This window comes from Nematolebias whitei, chromosome 22 (assembly GCF_014905685.2).
Source record: "Nematolebias whitei isolate Nwh7 chromosome 22, NemWhi1, whole genome shotgun sequence".
In the NCBI taxonomy this organism is placed as follows: domain Eukaryota; kingdom Metazoa; phylum Chordata; class Actinopteri; order Cyprinodontiformes; family Rivulidae; genus Nematolebias; species Nematolebias whitei.
The window spans coordinates 14,615,345-14,636,078 of NC_056519.1; the positions used below are offsets into that span (position 1 = coordinate 14,615,345).

The following is a 20,734-nucleotide window of genomic DNA, read 5'->3' on the forward strand; positions in this document are numbered from 1 at the left end:
GAACCATTATTTAAAAAAAACAAACAAAAAAAAAACAATAGCCAAGACACAGTATCCTGCATTTATTCATGATTAACATAACAGTAAAAGCAACTTTCCTTTGAGTGTTTACCTGTAAACATGTCTTGAAGTGATATTTCTTTGATAACCTACTAAATACTGAGTTTTCCCCCCAGAAATCTACAAAAAGAAAAAGGATTATTTCTTTACATTTGGTCAACTGCTGAAACTGCCACGATTATGGCAACTGTTGAGAAGCTGAAAACGTACAAAGAAGCAACTTAAATGAAAAAAATATGAGTTGTGCTTACTCGGTTGGACTAAAAGGTCTCAGTATATGAGAAATAAGACATTGTAATAAGTTAACGTGTTAGTGAGAAACTGAAATCAAACAGGAACCACATCCAGCATCTCCATATATTTTGCACATTTTCTTGCAATTTGGTCCTGTTGCAAGCCTTCAGTTAGTCAAATGAACGCTTCGCAGAAAGAAAAATTAAATAAAACCTACATTACCATGTTAGAAGGGAAAATACATTATTGAAAAAAAGGATGAGACATTAATTATGGAAATGTTTAAAAAAGCACCTAAACAAGATGAAGGATTGAGAGTCGTGAAGTCAAATACAAGAAAGTTTTTTGACATTGAACGCAATTCAGTTTGCAGCTTTTGTCCGTTTCAAGGCAAACCTTTGGTGATTTTTTTTTTTTTTTTAAACATATTCATGCTAGACCATGAAAGCCCAGAACAAACCAGAGACGAGATTACATCAAGTTTCTGCAATAGTTTTGGTGTTTCAGTTACAAAAGAAGAGTGTCAAAGGAAGTGTAAATACACTCGGCAGTATGTTTGCAATTAAAGCGGAGTATAAATACAGCCACGTTTGGCTTAGTGAAAAAAAAAAACTAACTTTAAAAACCCTTCATTCTCAATTTAAAGTCCCCAGATTTCATAAAAAGACATTTAAAAAAAAAAAAAAAAAAAAAGATTCAAATTACGAACAAAGACATTATCTTCCTTAAGCATTTCTGATTGATCCATTTAGCTCTTTTGTAAGAAAACTGGTTCCTTCCACATGAAACAACACTCGCAGAGTACACGCACTGAGATGGGACACCGGTTATTTGGCTCAGTATGTCTGAGGGGTTGATGTGATTAACAATGGCCAATATCGAAACAAAAAGCATGAAACAAGGTAATCATGTGGTGTAAATTAAGCTGCTCCTCTTCAAGTAACACATATGAGAACATAAAAATGCAAAAACAAAAGTTCAAGGTTTGTTGTCACAGAATGAACATAAGTACAAGGGTACCGTTGTGTTTTCTGAATATGTACAAGTTAAGAACTGGGATGAGTTTAGCTTCTAACACGATTTGCTGGCAAGTGTGGATCCCAAACGAGCTGAAACTAGATGCACTGTGGCTGGTTCTGACGGGACAAATGAACACAGTTCACTTTGTCTGTACTGCGTCCACACACAACCCTGCTGTCTCTCACAGTTATCAACAAACAAAACTGGGATGCGGCTGAATATGGAGGATACAGGTGTGTGTGTGTGTGTGTGTGTCATTCCAGAAGACCCTGACGCGCCGCTTCTTGAGAAAAGTCCAAAGTGTTCAGAGAGTCCGGTGTCTGTTTTGCTACGATGCCGCTCTCCTCCCCAGATCAGCCGTGTGAGATAAGTTAAGGAGCAGGCGTGATGTAGGGGAGGCAGAGAGGGTGTAGTGGGTGGAGCGGAGTTTTGGCAGAAGTGGTGATTTAACATTTGGTCACCGTCGGATTGCATTTCGTCTCAACGCCACCAGATACTTAGTAAAGTCGCTTCTCGTAACTGTGGAAACAAACAAACAAAAAAAAAAGAGGCTATTTGGATTATATAATCCTAGTTTTCCTTTTTACGTGTGTGAATATTGACTCAGCACGACTGTTTGTTTCTTGAACTACTTTTGCATATTTTGTGTTATTTTGACTATTCATATATCGAAATGTTCAGCTCGATCGGCCAAAGTGTGCAATGACTTTTGGGTTGTGTTATGCCGGATGCCCTTTCTGACTCAAGCACAGACCACCAAGCTACCACAGCCCTCTGTGTGGAGAACAGGGCTACTATCTAGGGTGCGTGGGGGAGCAGATGGTGGGGGTTAAAGGCCTTGCTCAAGGGCCCAGAGTGGGGCAAATACAGCTACTATATAGCTACTGCTACTTTTAGCTACAGTTTTGCTGATTTTAGCTTGAGCATGTTTTTGTAAGTCTAGCTTGTGGTGTTCTGTTCATTTCAGCAACTGTTTTGTTAGTTTTGGCTAATAGATCACTTTCAGCTTTTTCAGCAAAGCTACTCAACACTCAGCATTTGCACTGCATTTCTGCAACAACAAAAAAAAGTTACTTCTTTAGTTATATATAAAGTGTATAAATGTTTATTTGGACAAATGCTAACACTTTAGACGATATATTTTGAGGTAAGATTTTTCCGTTCAGTAAAATAAAACCCTCCATCACGGAATTAAAAAAAAATAAAACTGTGAGAAATTAAAGCATAAACTCAAAAGTTTTAAAGGTGAAAACATTATATAGCAAATCTAAAAAAGTTAAGTCTGGTCCTGTGGACATTCAAAAAACAAAACAAAACAAAAAAATTGTAGAAGCGTTTCGTCTTTCGTTTTGTTTTTTGAATGTCCGGAGGACCAGACTTAACTTTTTTACATTTTTCTACCTGGATTATTGAGCATGCATCAGAATATTACAACAAATGTTACATTTTCAGTTCTTATGACATAGAATACCATAATTGCCGGTGTACAAGCCGCTACTTTTGTCTCACACTTTGTAGCTACCCCGCGGTTTATATGCCTTAGTTATGTATTTTTTACATAATTTTCAAAATTTATATATTTATGTTTTATTTTGAAGGACTTCCTGCCGTCTCTTGGTAGCTTACTGCCACTGAATAACATTTTCCTTTGACAGAGTTGGGAGCTCGTGGCTCCCAGCACCCCACCCCTCATGGGGGCCGGTGTTTGTGACACAGAGAATGTCCTCAGCTAATCAGATGTACAAGGTCTTTTGTTCAGGGTTTCAAAAACCCAACCATAACTCCACCCACTCTGTCATCATGTGACCAGAAGTCTAAACACAATGACCAACAAGGTACTCTCAAGGACCATCCCCCAAGATAGACGTGAGTTAATTTCTTCAGATCATTCCTTTGTTGTTACCAGATTTTGCGCTTCATGCACAGACCTGTTCATTTGTTCAACGATAACGGAAAACTCACGGAGAATTTCTTATGACGCAGCTTTCATGTTAAAAGCGATCGATCAGCTGTCGAGGAGGAAACGGCTTGCAGCCCCTAAGCTTTGCATCAACATGTTGATGGTCAGGATTGGAGATGGAAAGCAGTCAAGTCTGGTACATATTTTAATAAAAAAAATTAACATTCTTTCTGTGTGACAGTTAATATATGTTTAAATATCAGGATCTCATTTTAAAGTCACATCCGAAGACAAGGCAGAGAAGCAGAACTGAGTCTTCCCAATAAAAATCAATGGTATTAATTTAATGAATATTTACTGCATTCTACCTGTACTATTTGATTTCCGGTCACATGACCTCGATAAGACTGGGTTTACTGGTAAATAATTTTTAAATAATTTCAGTTACGTAGGTGTTCGGCATCGTTCTGTCCAATGATTATGCTTAGTGTTCATTTTGAAGGTATAATGGTTGTAACCATGAGTCAGACAGTGAAGCTTCATGAAGAGTTGTGACTGTCTTGCAGTGTGTTGAAAACAAACTGTATTCTGTGAACCGCCATCTACTGGCTGATTCTTGTACTACAACAAGAAAGCTGCACACAGTGGACGCCCACAGCTAAATAACTGGAGCGTCTTATTTATGAACAAAATTATGATTTATCTTATATTTAATAAGTGTGGCTTAGAGATAGTTGCATTCTAAAGCCCGAAAATTACAGTATATATTTAGGTCAATACTAACTGGAAGTGTCATCTTTTTAGTTTTAATAAAATCCAGCTTCTTTGACTTTATCCCCGCTCTACTGGTTAAATTACCACCGAACCTCAAGAAGCTTCAAATGCTTTGACACCGTTTTGTTTTTCTGTTTGTTTCTATAAACTGAATGTCTCCTCATTTAGCTTCAGTAGAAAAAGAGCTAAAATGCTCTGCCAGTACACAACGTGGTGTTTAATTTACAGATTATTAATGTTGTTGTTTAATCTTTTTTTTCAACCAGGGAATGAAAATCTATTTGGTTTACTTAAATAGGCCCAATTATAGCAAGTAATCAGAGGGAACGTTACAGAGAAAAGTAATCAAAGTTTTGCTCATTGATTTTTTTGAGGGGGGTACTTACGAGTGGAGTCCATGAACACCTCCCTCCAACTGTGCAGACATGGTTCTCTTCTCAAACTTCAGCTCTCCAGAGTACATCATGGAACTAGAAGAAGATGGAGACCTGTTACACCTGATAATCATGAATATATCTAGATTACAACACATTTCTACAAAACTCACCGGAGGACAGAGAGACTCCTTGCTCCGATGTCCTGGCAGCCATGCTGGATGCCTGCTATGAGGTAAGGTGCAAACTTGTGGATGGAGCCCTTGTCTTGGACTGAGCCCGACACCCCCTGGGCTACTTTCACCTTGTCACCCTCACTGTGGTTAAAAACGTCACTCACTTCATATTCAGTTGTTTTATCACATTGTGCAACTCGTCAGCTCCCACAAACCTGAAATAGCGTTTCTGGCTGCTGGTACTTTTCTCCATGGCGTCCAGAGAGCCCATACCGCGATACTTTTTCAGCCGCACGCCGTCTGAGAAGTAGTACTCCCCTGGAGCCTCGGTGGTTGCCGCTAGCAACGAGCCCATCATAACTGGAGCAGGAGATGATGAAGATTCAGTTTGTTACACAGCCCAGCCTCAGCTCTGCCTTTTCATTATAAAGTTTATAATGAATGAAACTGTCACAGTGCGGCTGCTCTCACCAGTCGATGCTCCCAGGGACAGAGCTTTCACCACGTGTCCTACGGTCTGAATGCCACCGTCAGCAATGACCGGCACGCCGAAACGCCGAGCGTACTCTGCCACCTTGTACACAGAAGTCCCCTGGGGTCGCCCACATGCCATCACTAGGAGACAGAAAATGGATCTGATGTTACTGCCATGGAAACAAAACATCCCGGTGATGCAGGGCAGGACTAGGGTCAAAAAATATTCTAGGGGGATACTTTGGGCTCTGCTGCAACTTTAGTCATCCCATCTTTTTGGTAAAAGTGACCCAGGCTGAGCATTAAAAACTTGTCTCCATAGCAACAGAGGACTGAGGCCTTGGCAAATCACCATGACAACTAGGAGTGGTCTCAGGGTATCCGTTACTGGGATATATTGATAACCTTTTCTGCTTGCTCAGTTTAGAACAGAGGCAGCAAGCAAAGCTAATATAAAAGCTCATTTACTCCAGTTTTTTTTTTTTTTTTTCCCCAGCCAGTATTTTTCAGTCATGGCATTATTTGATTTATCGTAGCGCTTTATGTTTACACACTCCACATTTCATTTCTGCATCCATGCATGTTCTGTTGCCTCGTACCTTCCTGCGTGATGCAGATGGAGCCGCAGCCCATACCAACTCTCAGAGCATCCACTCCTGCATCAATCAGATTCTTGGCCTGGGCTGCTGTAACAACTGGAAAAAAAAAAAAGTTTATAAATAAAAAAGCTGTTCCATAATTAATGCTACATTTTCATCTCTATTGTAAATATATTTGAGGGACGACTAAACATCTATAATAAATTAATTGCTGTTTAAAAGCACTCACCATTTCCTCCCACAACTTGCAAGTCTGGATATTTCTGTTTAATATAGCTTATCATGTTGATCTGATACACGGAATTCCCTTGTGAGGAGTCCTAAATGTAAAAAAAAAAAAAAGCTAAATGACTTAAAACATTAAAACATGTTCTGACAAATAGCTGACATTTAAAGAAACATGCCCGATAACCGTAAAATCACTGCTTTTGGGGGATATTTTCACAGCTTGTCGAAGAATAAGCTGCCAACTATCTTGAAGATGCAGACAATTATATCTGCATTATCTTTTTGTTAAACTAGTTTTAGACTTCAACTGCAGCACCCCCAGCAAATACAGATGTTGTGTTTTCACCAACGTCAGTCGCAACACCTACCAGTACGACAACGTCCACTCCAGCCTGCACCAGCAGGTCCAGTCTGTATTTGTCGTCCTCTCTGGTGCCGATGGCGGAGCCGCACAGAAGCTGTTTGCGTGAGTCTTTAGAAGCGAGAGGGTAATCTCTGTTCTTCTTGAGATCAGTCCTGGCAATAATGGCCACCAGCTCGTCGTTATCGTTCACGATGGGAAGCTTGCCTGGTTAGAGCGAGAAAATGTGAGATGGAAACAGCTAGAAAACTTGTTTCATAAAATAACTTTTATTCACCTTTTTTACTGCGCTGCAGAATATCATTGGCTTCTTTCAGTGTAACGCCAGCTGGAGCAACCACCAAGTCTTCCCTTTTGGTCATAGCCTGAAAAATAAAAATGCCATAAATGCATTAAAATAACAAAGTTATTTTACACTGATAGAAATTGAATTTCTGTACAATTACACACCTCCGATAGAGGTTTTTTGTGGTCTTTCTCTGACAGGAAATCAATATCTCTGGAGGTGACAATTCCCACCAGCTTGCTGCCCATCTTTCCGGTTTCTGTGATGGGAATCCCCGAGAAACCGTGCCTGACTTTGGCCTCAATAACATCCCCGACCGTGTGGTGTGGGCTCATAACGACTGGGTCTGTGATAAAACCTTGCTCAAATCGCTAAAAACCAACAGAAAAAATGATAAATGGGATTATCGTTTTATATATATAGTGTGTTGTTGTGCGAGTAAAGCAGGAAAAAGCAGCACTAAGTTAAACTCCACACACAGAACAGCAATACACACATTATACAAAACAAAAAACAACCACAAAAAGTAACAAACGCACACAAACACAACAAACAATTACCATAACCTATATAAACAAAGAAAAACAAAAAGAAGTATTTCTGAGTTAAAGACGAGAAAAATACTTTTACAAAAATACCACTAGGGGGCAGCAAACAATTCTAAAATTACAACCTTTATCAGTAAGCCGCCCGACAACACTGAAAAACATTTTTAATTATTGGTTTACCTTGACTTTGCGGACCTCGTTCGCTTGAAATTCTGGTGTGCAGTTGTGGTGAATAAAACCAATGCCTCCCATTAGCTAAAATTGTTATGGAAAGATAAAGTTATAATCCTAGCATTTTAGGGAGGGGAAAAAAACATTGCTTTACATTAATATTCAGCGTTTTCTTACCGCCATTGCAATGGCCATGGCTGACTCTGTGACCGTGTCCATGGGGGAGGAGATGAGAGGAGTTTTCAAAGTTATCTTCTTGGTCAGCGCTGATGTCAGGTCCTGAAAGACAGAAGACAGTACATCCATTGTCCACCGGGAGAGACACTCCACTAAAGCTTTATTTAATACACCATGGTTGTGTTTCTCAGTTTTTAAATCTGAAAGCAAAGGAATATGACCTTAAACTACAGGAACCAGTGTGTCCCTTTAAAAATATTTAAATAAATTCAGTGATACAAGACGCCTGCAAATTAAACAGATCTTTATTTAAAAGAATAAGTCTGACAGTCTAAAAATGTGCTGTGGCTTATTTCTGTTTTTCCAGCAACATTCACTTCAACTTATCAGCCATTCCCACAAAAGCCAGCAGATTGTTTTCTTCCACGGGGTGGGAAAAAAATAATCACATTCCTCACACATGGGAAAGCAGCAAGTTACGGCGGTCAAAGCTTCACGCTTTATCTGAAAGATGTAAACTATCGAGAGGCTGCTCGCCGTTTCTCAGGGGTTCACGGTAAACCTGCAGCCAACCTGCCAAACCTGATGAGTTCAGTTCAAAGAGTTGGAGAAACATGAGAAAAGTAAGCAAACTTGTTGAAGAGTGGCCCACGGCAAACACATGGCCGGTCTCCAAGTTCCTACATGTCAGTGAATGCAACACCTTGAAGTGCTACAAAATTCAGTCATTTACATTTCAAAATTCTGAACATTTAGTCGATTTATCAAATGTAAGAGGGTGACCGTCGTCAAATGACAAAGGTCACCCTCTTACAACGTTGTTCTTGCACCACTCAGTCCTCTGAATAGCAAGTGGCATTCAGGGCACTATCGACTGTTAGGCTAATGACTCTTTTTGCAAAAGAACAACCAGTAAACTTGTCGATTCACTAGAAGGTGCTGCTTTTGACCGTTTGTTGCAGCCCCTCAGACCGAAGTTCTTTTGGATAAAAGTTGAAACGTTTCAACGAAGAAGAATCCCTCCAGAGGACCTGAATAAACCTTGTTAGATGTTTGCTGACCGTGTTACAAACCACATGCCATTTCAGAGAGGGAAAATAAGACTGCCTTGTATTCAACATTCTACACCAACCCAACAATGTTCAGTCAGGTCATCTGGATGGTTTCTTTTTTTTCTTCTTTTTTTTTAGATGTTTTGTTTGTCATCCAAAGGACTTCATCAGTATGAGGAGCCACAACAAACTCAGTCCCACAAGCACACGTGATTATTGAGCATGAACTTTGAGGTTTTGAACCAATTTGACTATAGCAACCTCAGAGGAGTCGACAGGAGAGAGGGTGGGCCCCAGAAACCATCTTATCACCAGCAAACTGGTTGGCCCACTATGTGAGTGTATTGTTGTGGCTCCTCGTACTGATGAAGTCCTTTGGATGAAGGACGAAACGTCAAAAAAAAAAAAAAAAAACTTGAACATTTTCCGTTTAACGCTCTTAAGTGCTTAGTCTATTTTAGTTAAGGTTTTTCTTAGTTCATATCTTAGACCTTATTACTGTTTTTCTTTTACACTTTATACTTTTGTTGGATGTAACTGGGACCCTGTGTGCTCAGTTACGTTCCACCACATGTACCACATGTGGTGCGAATGACAAATAAAGAAACTCTTAAATAAGAATGTAACACGTGTGTGTGCACACTCACCACTTCGTCTGAGGTAAAGTCAATAAAGCCAGGTAAAATCAGGAAGTCACTGAAAGATAAAATGCAAAGCACATGATCAAAACTGAGTCACTATCACTGAGGTAAAAAAAAAAAAAAAAAAAAACATGAACACTTTCCATTAGAACAGGTCTGGATCTAAAAATTATGTGCAAGTCAACCTGAAGTGCCAACAGCTGCAGAATTATGAATTAAAATATTTAAAACACACCAAAAAAAAAACATGTTTAACTAATAGGTAAACATTGATATGAATGTGACACAGACAAAATAACAATGTGAATGAAAAGATTAAGATTAGACATGCTTAGGCCAAAGTTAGTTTCTTACAAGGCACTAGCTTATAAACCTCTATTAGTAAATTATTATACCTCATTGCGTATTCTAGAAAATAAAGTGACTGAGCACAGACTTGGTACTGCCTGTACCTTGTAAAAGAAACAATGACTTATTTCAACCTGTATAAACACAACGTGAGGTCAAATGAAGCAAAAATAAGAAGAACGAGGCAGACAAGAGGAATGCACTTATTTGTCCTCCCCTGCAGTGTCTCTATGTATTTAGCGGTTTCAGCACATGGGTGTGAGAACAGACACAGAACTAAGAGAAGCTTTATTTTTCTGAGGGAGAAGGTGGATTAAACTATGCAGCTAACCTAAATCAGAGGAAAGAGTGTGTTATTGGTGGACACGGAAAGTAAACTAAAATGTGGGACGATGGTTTGCCTATGTTTATTCTATTTTCAGGCATGGGTGGGGACAAGGAAAAACAGGAATAGAAGCCGTGGATGGGACTTTGCAAAGTGAGGGGTCACACCCACCAACAGAAAGCAAGGATTCACATCTGTTCGCATTTAGCTTCATCACGCTGCAGCTTCCTTGTGGCCTTATTATGGTTTTTATTTGAATGGTAAATGTAGGCAAACGCACAATGCTAGCTGGGAGTGTTTAAAGGTAACCAAAGGCCACAACAGGTCCTCACCCTCTGCTTCTTGTCTAAAAAGAAAATAAAAAAATTAATAAAATTCTAAGCAGTTGACAGAATGATACCCAATATTTTGTAAATGTGTATACAACTTGTTAATTTGAGCTTCATACAGTTGTTGTGCCACGAAATACATTTGGAAAAACAATTAAAATGCAGCAAATTACTGTACAGGCCAATCACAGAATCATACTTGATTCTTGATGAATTCATAATTTATCATTTGTTATGTTTGTGTTTTACTACCCTTTCTGACAAACGTGGGGCAATACGGCACTCGTCCCACACAGAGATTTTAGTATTTGAAATAAGGTTTTGGAAAAAACTTAATTGCCTGACATCTCTCTAGTTTAATTTCTTATGAGGGGTAGGGCTGAGTACCGAACCGAGGTTCTTTTATGGCACCGACCGAACTGCACCGGTCGGTGTATGTATTGAAACGTCACTCTTTTTTCGGTGTCAAGTTTCGGTATAGGCTGTAAGGTGTCACGTGGTTTCGGCACGCAGGCAGGTAAAACACCAGACATATGACAAACAGACTACGTGTTTACACCCAGAGCTGTATAGAGCTGCCGCACCTAATCTATGTATAATGTATGTCTGTGGTGCTGGTGACGCCCACAGACGGGGTTCACGTGTGCAGCGTGTGTTGTCGAACAGCTCCGACAACACACGATTAGAAAGTTGCTCCGTGTTTCTCTGAAAGAAGACAAAAAGCAGCCTCCCCCTCCTCCTCTCAGTGTTAGCCAGTCAGTCTGTGTGTGTGTGAGAAACGGACTGAATCAACTTTCCACAGCTGGACTTGTCTTTATCAAAGAACTCCGAGGACGGCTCTGTGTCTGTGTTTCAGCTGGTGAGTTTACGTTTGTTAACCTGACTGAAAAATGTTGGATTTTATACCTGGATTACTGAGCATGGACTTTGTTACGTTTGTTAACGTTACTGCAGTTTAACACATACATCGCGATGAAATAACGCTAACTTTAAGATATTAGTGTGTAAATTTATTTTATCTACGTAGCTAGCTAAACTCAGAAACTAAAGATTGACAGTAACATTTAAATCTTAGCGTGTAAAACTGCTCATCCATCCAGTCAGCTGCTTAAACAGTTCACCTAATGTTCGCTGTTTATGTTAATGTTCTCCTCACTGGAGCCTCTGACCCAGATGTGAGGACAGACAGAAAAGCGAGGTGGGGGCCACAGGACAATCACAGACTTTGTTGTTAAAAGTTTGCTGTCTTTTCTACAGTGGAGCTGCACGGTGGAGGTAAGTTAAGCTGTAAAAGATTTTGTTGACCAGTTAAACTTTTATCGCTCAGCCTAGATAATATGTTTTGAGTAATAATAACACAACCATGTTACTGTTGATGTTCTGTTCTCATGTCAATTAGGGAGATGATAAGAGCCCTAAACCCCAGAGAACCACAGAGAAGATTCAGGAAGAGACACAGAGGTGCAGATGTCTGCATCAACTCTAACCTCAGTGAATCCAGTGACCTGCTGGTGGAATGTGAGGGACAACATGTCAGTGCTGTCAAACTGACAACCAGGTATCTGTGCAACAAGCATCATCTACAGTCTCAGAGGGAACACTTCTTACTGCTGGAGACACCATCAGCCAGGAGTGGGCTTATTTGTGTCCAGAGAAAGCAGACATGTTGTTTCTGAAGAAAAACCGTTAAGTGAAAAGGTCCTCAGTGTGTAGCAGTGAACATTAGACACTGACGTGTCACTTGTTGTTTGCAACTGTTCTTTTGAACTGGAAATTATTTGTTTATTTTAATGTAAGAAAACTGCTTGAAATAGAAATACCAAAGTTAAAAAATAAAAATCACAATATGTACTGTAATGTGTAACGTAATTTTATTCTTGTTAGAATTAATATTAATTACAAAATTGGTACAGAAAAAAGAACCGTCCAGGAACCGACAGCGGTACCGATTTTTTTAGGTACCGACACCGGTACCGATTTTTTTTAGAAAGGTACCCAGCCCTAATGAAGGGCCCTCTCAGGAAACAGTTTAGTCAGATTTAGGTTCACCTCCACCTCCAAGTTTAAACATTTTGCCTTTCAACTCAACAACAAGAGGTTCAAACTTAATTTTCCTCAGCATCATAGTAAGTAAATAACAATGTGAACTTAGCGTTAAGACAATTCTAGTTTAGATAAACGTGCCATATAGACTCTTCTTCTCAGCACATAGCTGTAGAGGCTGCAGGAGGTGGGGAAAAGCTGCACTAAGGACACGGTGTGCCAAAACCTGACCGGTTTGTTTAAACTGCTGCCTAACAATATAAAAATGGGTGTGAACATCTTCAGTGATCATTTTATCAGCCAAAATCATGAAAATGGGCTTTTTTGGGCGTGCAGGACAGTTGTCAAATCAATGACAAATCTTGGGACTTTTTATTAAAATCTTGAAAGTTCTTGTAGTGCAATATATCAATACACCCATAATGCCAGTCATTTCAGTCATTTATATCTAAAGTATGATTACATAATTTTTGTTTGAGATTAAATTATAATTTCTTTTCCACAGAATTGTTTAATTTCTCTCTCAGCACATACGCCCTGTGCAGCTTAATGTGGCTGCTATGAAAACAACCAAGTTAATACAGAAATCCAGCAATTAGGTTTGAAATGCAAACGTTATTTTGATTTTAAAATAATTAAAGACTTGTGAGAAGTTTTTTCATTTAAACACAATAGTGTGCAAATTCTGACAACTAGTGCAGAATTGAGTTTTAAACAAATCCAAAAAGGCTGTCCCAAAGTCGCACTCTTTTTATAAGTCTAAAGTATTACAGTACTATAGGTGGTTTGAAAGGTCACAACAGAGCAAGAAGTTTCTATTCTAACAAACATGCTTCCGTTTTCCTGTGTCAGAACATGACTGGCAACTGTCACTACTGAGAGAAAAACAGCAAATACACATTTAACATCATTTCAGAAAGACAAAAAAGTAGTAGTGTCTAAAAGATTTACCAGTAACAAACACAGGTACAAATAATTCTTACATCTCATGCCAGTACATTACGTTTTCCGTTAGGGCAACCTGTTCCACAGATGACGTACTTAATTACAATCCATGCAAAAACATGCCAATACAGTGATCTCTTTTTAAATACCAAATACCTCCTGCAAAGGAGGGAAAAAAAAAAAAGATAATTAAAGCGAAGATTAAAATAAATTTTACTGATAAATAATGGTTCTCGGGAGGCGCTGAGGGACCATCTATGGCACTGATCTTCAAAGAGCTGCGATAGATCAAAAGTAATCGTTACACCCTCTAGCTAATGCATTCAAAAGCACTGAAATATTTAGGTACATTTTCTAAGAATGGAAGCAAAGAAAATATGACACATCCACCTGTGTCCCGAACCACAAGTCTCAAATAGCAAAATACAGATAAATATTTTCTGTCAAGATTCATTATTAGCTGACCTACAAGGAACGGGGTTGGAAAAGCCGTGAGAAAAATCTGTGCTTAATTAGAACCGCCGACGGAGAAAATAAAATAAAAAATTAAAATAACGTGCAAGAAGTGATGAGGTGTTAGTCGTGCGTTCTACGTTTACAGAACAAATTTCCTGATTAGCTACAATTAATCTGTAAACACTTGAGTCCACAACACGCTTGGCATCGACGGAAATGTTCTTTACTTCGTTTCCTCTTTTCAGTTCACTGTTTGAAGAGACAAGAGGAGTTTTAATAGTTCGAAGACGACTGGTTTACTCACTTGTAAGTCAACCCATCTCCTTTAGAGCAAAGCTCTTCAGCCGTATGACCATCCGAGACAACACACTGTTGGTCAGATCTGCTGGTTCAAAACGCGTTGGCCATTACAAAGCACTGGTTGCATACTCTTCACCCACCGTTACGCACAGGTGTAGATTTACAATTCAGGAAACCTTTGACAGTTTCTTTTGCTTTGCAGAGATGTTTGGAAAATAAAATCAGATTGCGATGCAGAGGAAACTTACTTGTATGTTAGGCCATCTCCAATTGAAAAGAGCTGCTGAGCTGAGAGTCCATCATCAGGAATGTAGCCTGTCCCACCACTTATTAAGTAGTCTGCCATGCTGCCAAAGGATAAGAAAGAGAGGTAACTTTAGTTGGATAAGCTAAGGACTTTTTCCTCTCAGGTAGACGGTTCTCATTGTATCTGGTTTTAATGCGTCATCACGATAGCTTAACCTTTTTTGGAACAGGTTTCAAAATAAGAGCATGGCACATTTGAAAGAGCCGCCATTCAACAAACAGCTGACCTAAAAAATGTCTAAAATTTTAAAAGTAAACAGTGAGTGTCTTCTCACTTTTTTCAGCGTTCATTATGTCAGATTTTCACCTAGATGCATCTTTATGGGATGTTCTGGCACATGCTCAATAATCCAGATACATAAATCTAACAAGGTAGAGTCAGGTCTTCTGGACGGGTTCTTCTTTGTAGAAACGCTTTGTCTTTTATCAAAAAGACTTGAGTCAGAGGTGCTGCAAGCAATCTCAGTCCTTCTCATAATAGATCAACTAGTTTGTTGGTGACAGCCAAAATTAGTTGTTCACATGCAAAAGGCAGACCATCAGCCTAACAACTGATCGTTAATGCCCTGGTGGCTGCTTGCTATTCAGAGGGATGAGTGATGCAATGACATCAACGTGAGAGAGGGACGATTGAACATGGAGACTTCCGCCCCTGGTTTAACAACGGACAGGTTCTCATCACAAAGATGGCTTTCTTTACTCCTCTCTCGGACCACCGTTCCTCTCCATCAAGGATGTGCATATCTTCATCACTGAAAAAGTGACCGCTGGCTTGGAGATGAGTGAAAACCCAGAGTCTTGGCCTGATGGTGTTGCTCTTCTGTGCTGGGACATCTTTTTGACCAGTGGTTGTTTAGTTCCTCGATGTAAGACTGATCACAGCCCCCATGGCGCCAACAGCATATATAATATTATATATTATATATATTTATATACATGAACAATATACTCTGTTTGTGCCAGGGGACTGGAACTTTGGGATGAACCAGTCTGTGCCGTAATGTATTTTATATAATATATATAATTAATAATATATCATTTATATAATGTATATAATTTTAGAGTTTGAAAGCCAATGGAACATTTTGTTTGAAACTCCCACAAAAGGAGGATCTAAAAAACATATTCCGTATGTTGCAGGAGTTTCAGAGAAACTGTTTATTTTCTAAGCATGACGTCCTAGTGGCTTTCTAACCACGAAAATCGATTAGCTTGATAAAAATAAAGGGGGGGGGGGGGCTGTGGCTGAGTGGACTCAATTCCAGTCACATGCTGAAGTGTCCCTGGGCAAGACACTGAACCCCTCATTGGCTACGATGTGTGTGCCATCGGTGTATGAATGTAATAAAGCACTGATTATTATTTGTATAGATATAGTAGAGTGCTGTATGAATGGGTAAATGAGGGCACAGATTGTAAAGCTCTTTGAGTATCTTGATAAGATAGAAAGGCGCTGTATTAAGTACAGTCCATTTACCATTTTTACCATTACAAGCAGAGTGTGTCATGATGTTCTGCAGGAGCACCAGAGTGCTGCTGAACTTATAACAGGAAGAAAGTAAGACATAACCACGAGAACATCAACATTACCTACCTGGTGCTTCTGCATGTCCACTTCCTTTATAACTAAATATAAAGCTTGCTGCCCGCAATAAAAAAAAATAAAGACAACTACATCAATTGCTATTAAAATATATTTGTCCTTTTTCAAATGGCAAACAAGTACCATTAAAAAAAATCAGTTATTCCAGAAATTCAAATGACAATCATGAAATCGGAATCAAAACACGGCCGACTGACCTACTAACACATAAACGCACCCTTCTCTGCAGCTACCAGTGCAAGCTATTAATAAAAACCCGGATGATAATATAAGTTTAAAAAACGCGTTGCTTGAAAAACATAAACATCTATATCTCGACTGGCCAAGTGACCAAGATTAGATTATCGGTAACTAGCAAACATTAGCTGCTAGCACTGCACAGACGTAGATAATAAACACTTCCGAAGGATGTATATGTCGGTCAAGCAAAGGTGCTTGAACGCCTCATCCATTTGTTACATTATTATCCATTACGGCTCTTAGCATCTTTTTTTTTTTTTGTCTAGTTTGAAGAACAAGCTACAGCATTTTTAATTTAGCCTTCTTTATTAATTTTAAGTTATATTTAGCCATCAATAAACTTTACCGAACGCTACAGATAAAAATAGTAGATATGGGGAAATGGTAAATGTTAAAACATTTTAATAAAAAGTTGAACTTTATGCATTTAAACTACGCCGAATTAAAGTTGGGGTCAAAATACATTTTTACAAACGATCACATTCCTCAATATTAAATGTTAAATCTCTGGAAGAAGAAACTAGCTTATTTCAGAAGGGTTTTTGAAGCAGGTTCGGTAATAAAATCTAAAGTGTGGAGCGCGTGCATAAAACCCAAGCTACATGAAACATTTGAATACAAAATCTTGTTAAATTTTGTTATACATCAAAACGATTGTACATTTTAAATAAAACACAATGTTAATACTCCACTTTGGTGAAACAATGCATGAAAAGGCAATCTTACTTAGTCGCCACAACTGTTATTAGCATGTTCAGTCATTAATAAATTAGCCTGGAGTAATGATGTAATATCAGACAATGTAATCACAACCAGCTGGCAATACAGCCTGTATCTTGTTTAAAAAATATCTAATAAGTGATAAGTAACACTGAAAGTTAGCCAATAAGCTCTGGAACTACCACGTTAAACATTTTCAAGACCTTTAAGAATGTAACATAATGCATTGCGTGTTACAATGCATATAGACTTTAATAGGATAGGCTATGTTATAAAACTATAAACTCGTGTGTGCTCACGGGAATAATAACAATAACGACGAACTTGTGGTGGACCACATGACTCGCAGACATGTGGGAGCAACCGTTAGCATTTAGCATTAGCAGCTTTGTCACTTGGGCTTCGTTTTAAGCTTCTGAGGCGTTCAAGTACGCTTTTACATTTTTTTTTACACGAAAGTGTTAGAAAACTGTAACTTCCTCACAAAAAGTGATGTGGGGCATTGTCGACCCTTACTGGGTATGCCAAAAAGACTCTCCTCAGAAGATGCCCACGTTGACAAAAAAAAAAAAAAAAAAAAGCTACTTTCCAAACGTGAGCCTTTACAAAACAGACCGAGAGGAACTACGGATCCAGTCGTTACCTTAAGGGAGGGATGGATGAATATGATAATGCTGGTTCGCGGGTCCAAGATGGGAAAATAGTACAGTTAAGACGACTGAGAGGCGCTTGCTGTTCGCCGTCTGCAGACAGTGTTGGTGTTTTTGTTCAGGCAGCAGCGTCACATCCCCTCTCCTCCCAGTCGAAGAGACCAGTTAACCCCCTGCATCCTGCATGGGTTCATCTCCCACAACAGCACTGACTAAAATTCACTGGGACATCAAAGCAAATATTTCTGATTTTACCCCTTTATAATATATCGGCTCACCACATGATCATTTACAGCAAACAGTCCAGGGGTCTGCAACCTTTTTGATCAAAGAGCCATTTCTGCCCCTTCACTCAGAAGAGCCTGGAGCCACAAAACCTTCTACAACTGATCAACTAGTGGCCCATGGGCCGATTAGAGCAAGCTGGAGAGGGCTTTTATGATCAGAGGGAATGAAATTTTAAAACTAATAATCAATAATTAATTTCAGCATTTATTCATATTTTTACATTTTGGGGCAAAAAAATGATGTAAAGAAGTAGAAACTTTTAGTTTCTACCTTTAGATGAAAATGAAAACACTGAACTCTGCAGGCTCATGTGGCCTTTTATGTGAGGAGAAGTTAAATATCCCACTTTGAAGTAATAAAGCAATAAACAGTTGTGTCGTTCAAGCATTTGCAGAAAATATACAAAAAATAACAGCTAAAACTAGCCTTTTTTTGTTGTTGTGGGTACAAAAACCAGAACAATTAAATTTCTTGTACGTTTTGGTCAAAGCTTCACAGAGCCGCAGATGACGGACTTACAGCCGCATGTGGCCCATGAGCCACGGGTTGCAGACCCCTGCAATTGTACAGATATTGAGCTAACATGTGGTGTGGAAGTAGCTGAGAGTCATCTCCAGCACGCACTTGAAGCACTATACAATAAGTAATATTTTACTAAAAACTTAGAACTCTTGGTGCCAACCTTGTCAGCAAAATATGTCACAAATCACTAAATGGATTTTAATTAAACTCCCATCAAACACATTTACACCCCATTAACAGTTGGTGACAACCATTTCAAGATGGCCGTCGCAGCTAATTGACCTTAGCAAACACAAAAAATATTCTAACTCTGTCAGTTTTACAGCTATTAGGCTAAAACTTGGTGCGGTAGTAGCTGAGAGTCATTCCCAACGCATACTCCGAGCCTTACACATCACAGAACATCTTCACCAAGTACTTTACCATTAACTATTAGCATCAACCTTGTTGGTCTGTTAGCAAAATATCTTATGAACCAACTAATAGATTTTAGCAAAGCTCTTAGAAAGTAATCACAAGACGTACGTGTACAACTCATTACCATTTCATGTCAACCCAATTAAAGATGGCCGCTGAATCTTAGTCTTAACCAACACAAAAATGGCTGCAACTCAGTGAATTTTCTTCAGCTAAAAGTTGACATGATAGTAGCTGACAGTGATCCTTAACGCACGTGAGACTGCACCTAATGTCATTTACAAGGTTTGACTAAAACAGCTACAACTCTGCCCCTTCTCGTTATAATGATAAAACTCTGTCATGTGCATTTCTTCAAGGCCTCCTAAGGATTTAACTGCTTGTGCTTTACAAGATGTAGCAGTAAAAGTCAAACCAACATGAAAGATCAGATCCTTGATAATGTGTGCTCGATTTAACCCCGTGAAAGAGGAAATTACATGGATTAACTGTTCACTCAAACAGGTTTACAAATACAAACAGGTCTATTGATTGGAAATCACAAGGGTCATGCTTAAGTTAATTTCCTTCAACTTAGTGAGAACATCTTTTAAAAGCTAACGGACACTGAATGATGGTCACATGAAAACGAGCCTAACTGGGTTAGTACAGGGGGGGTCAGCACCAGCCCCGATTCACTGTGTGAAAGTTAATGAAGCGTTCACACTGTTGTGATCCAGTTTTCTTCAATATGTTTTTCAGCATCTTTCTCATTCTACAATTTTTGTGCCATTTCAACAAATCATAAATATAAACATTCAGCTCTTTCAGGACAATCCAGCTACAACTTTTGGTATTTGTGCACCTTTAGCTTTTTTAAATATTTAGCCTTTTCTGCCATTTTTGTTCTCGTAGAAAATTAAATGAGCTCATTTTACATCCTTCAAATTTTTAGACCCGTTTACAACCTTTTACTGCTCCTTTCACATTTTGTTCTGGTTCTGGGCAAATTTAAACTTTTTTCAGCTACTTTCAGCTTATTTCAGCTGTTTTTTCCAGCTGTTTTGTGCTCCTTTCAGGTTCTTTCAGCTAACTACAACATTTTTGTGCTTCTTCTAACTTCTTTCTACTAATTTCAGCTTGTTAAGCTCTTTTCAGCTTATTTCTGCAAGTTTCATCTTTTTTTTTTTGCTATTTCAGCTACTATTTAGCTGTTTATGCTAATTTTAACTTTTTCAGCTAATTCCACATTTTTTTGTACTCATTTCAACTTTTTTTATGCTCAATTTAGCAAAAAAATATGCTCTCCACTTCCTTCTGGTAATTTAAGCTACTTTCTTCCTTTTAGCTACTTTTCAGCTGTTTTTTGTTTGTTTGTTTGTTTTGCTAATTTCAGCTTTTTCAAATGATTTCTGTTCTCATTTCTGCTTCTTTCAGCGTAAGTGGGCAAATGTGTTCTTTCTGCTTTCTTCTGCTAATTTAAGCTAATTTTAGCTACCTTTTAAGCATTTTTTTGTTGCCAATTTAAGCTGTTTTCAGATTAATCCACATTTTTCCTGGTAATTCCTGCTACCTACAGCCTAATTAACTTCTTTATGCAAATTTAAGCTTCTTATCGTCCTTTCAGCTTTTTTTTCTGCTAGTTACAGCTGTTTCTGCTGTTTCAGCTATTTACCTGTTTTTTTTTTTTTGTGCTAATTTTAGCTTTTCAGCTAATTCTATATTTTTTAGCTCATTTGAGCTCTTTTAGCTTCTTTCTGGTCATTTAAATTTCTACCTTTTCAGCTACTTTCTGCCAATTTTAGCTTTTTTAGCTAATTTCCTAATTTTTGTGCTAATTTCTGCTTATTTAAAGCTAATTCAGCAAATGTGTTCTTTCTACTTTCTTTTGCTAATGGTTTGTTCTTACATTTCAGCAGCATGTATTTTTTAGCTAATTTTAGCTGTTTTCAGCAAGTTCTTCTGCAATAAGCATTCACATTGCATTTTCACAGGAAATGCAATTTCTCTAGTTATCCAATATTATAATATACCTAAAATTAGTCAGGTGAGGAGCAACAAGATCAAGGTTTTCCAGAATATTAGAGGGCGGTTAGATTTAGAGTCATAAGAGTAACTTGTTTAGATTATTACCTAGGGTGGAGGAATGGTCGTCATCATCATCATCGTTCCTCCACCCTTAGTAATC

At 38.6% G+C, this 20,734-nt stretch overlaps 1 protein-coding gene across 3 annotated transcripts; it reads right to left on the reverse strand.

Annotated features, from left to right (window-relative positions):
* Nucleotides 1–923: 923 nt before the first annotated feature.
* On the reverse strand, nucleotides 924–17,475 carry impdh1b (IMP (inosine 5'-monophosphate) dehydrogenase 1b). 3 transcript variants are annotated; one of them, XM_037695861.1, is made up of 16 exons: nucleotides 17,334–17,475; nucleotides 14,070–14,168; nucleotides 13,826–13,903; nucleotides 9,082–9,130; nucleotides 7,383–7,484; nucleotides 7,215–7,289; nucleotides 6,651–6,857; nucleotides 6,478–6,565; nucleotides 6,208–6,407; nucleotides 5,841–5,931; nucleotides 5,612–5,707; nucleotides 5,010–5,153; nucleotides 4,754–4,898; nucleotides 4,536–4,679; nucleotides 4,375–4,458; nucleotides 924–1,833 (listed from the first exon to the last, which is right to left on the reverse strand). In XM_037695861.1, the coding sequence occupies exons 2-16, from the start codon at nucleotides 14,165–14,167 to the stop codon at nucleotides 1,812–1,814; spliced, it is 1,623 nt and encodes a 540-aa protein (XP_037551789.1). In that variant the 5' UTR covers nucleotide 14,168; nucleotides 17,334–17,475; the 3' UTR covers nucleotides 924–1,811. The 3 variants fall into 3 exon arrangements, with proteins under 3 accessions (XP_037551789.1, XP_037551788.1, XP_037551790.1); XM_037695860.1 differs by having other exon boundaries at nucleotides 13,826–13,906; XM_037695862.1 differs by lacking the exon at nucleotides 13,826–13,903.
* Nucleotides 17,476–20,734: the final 3,259 nt, after the last annotated feature.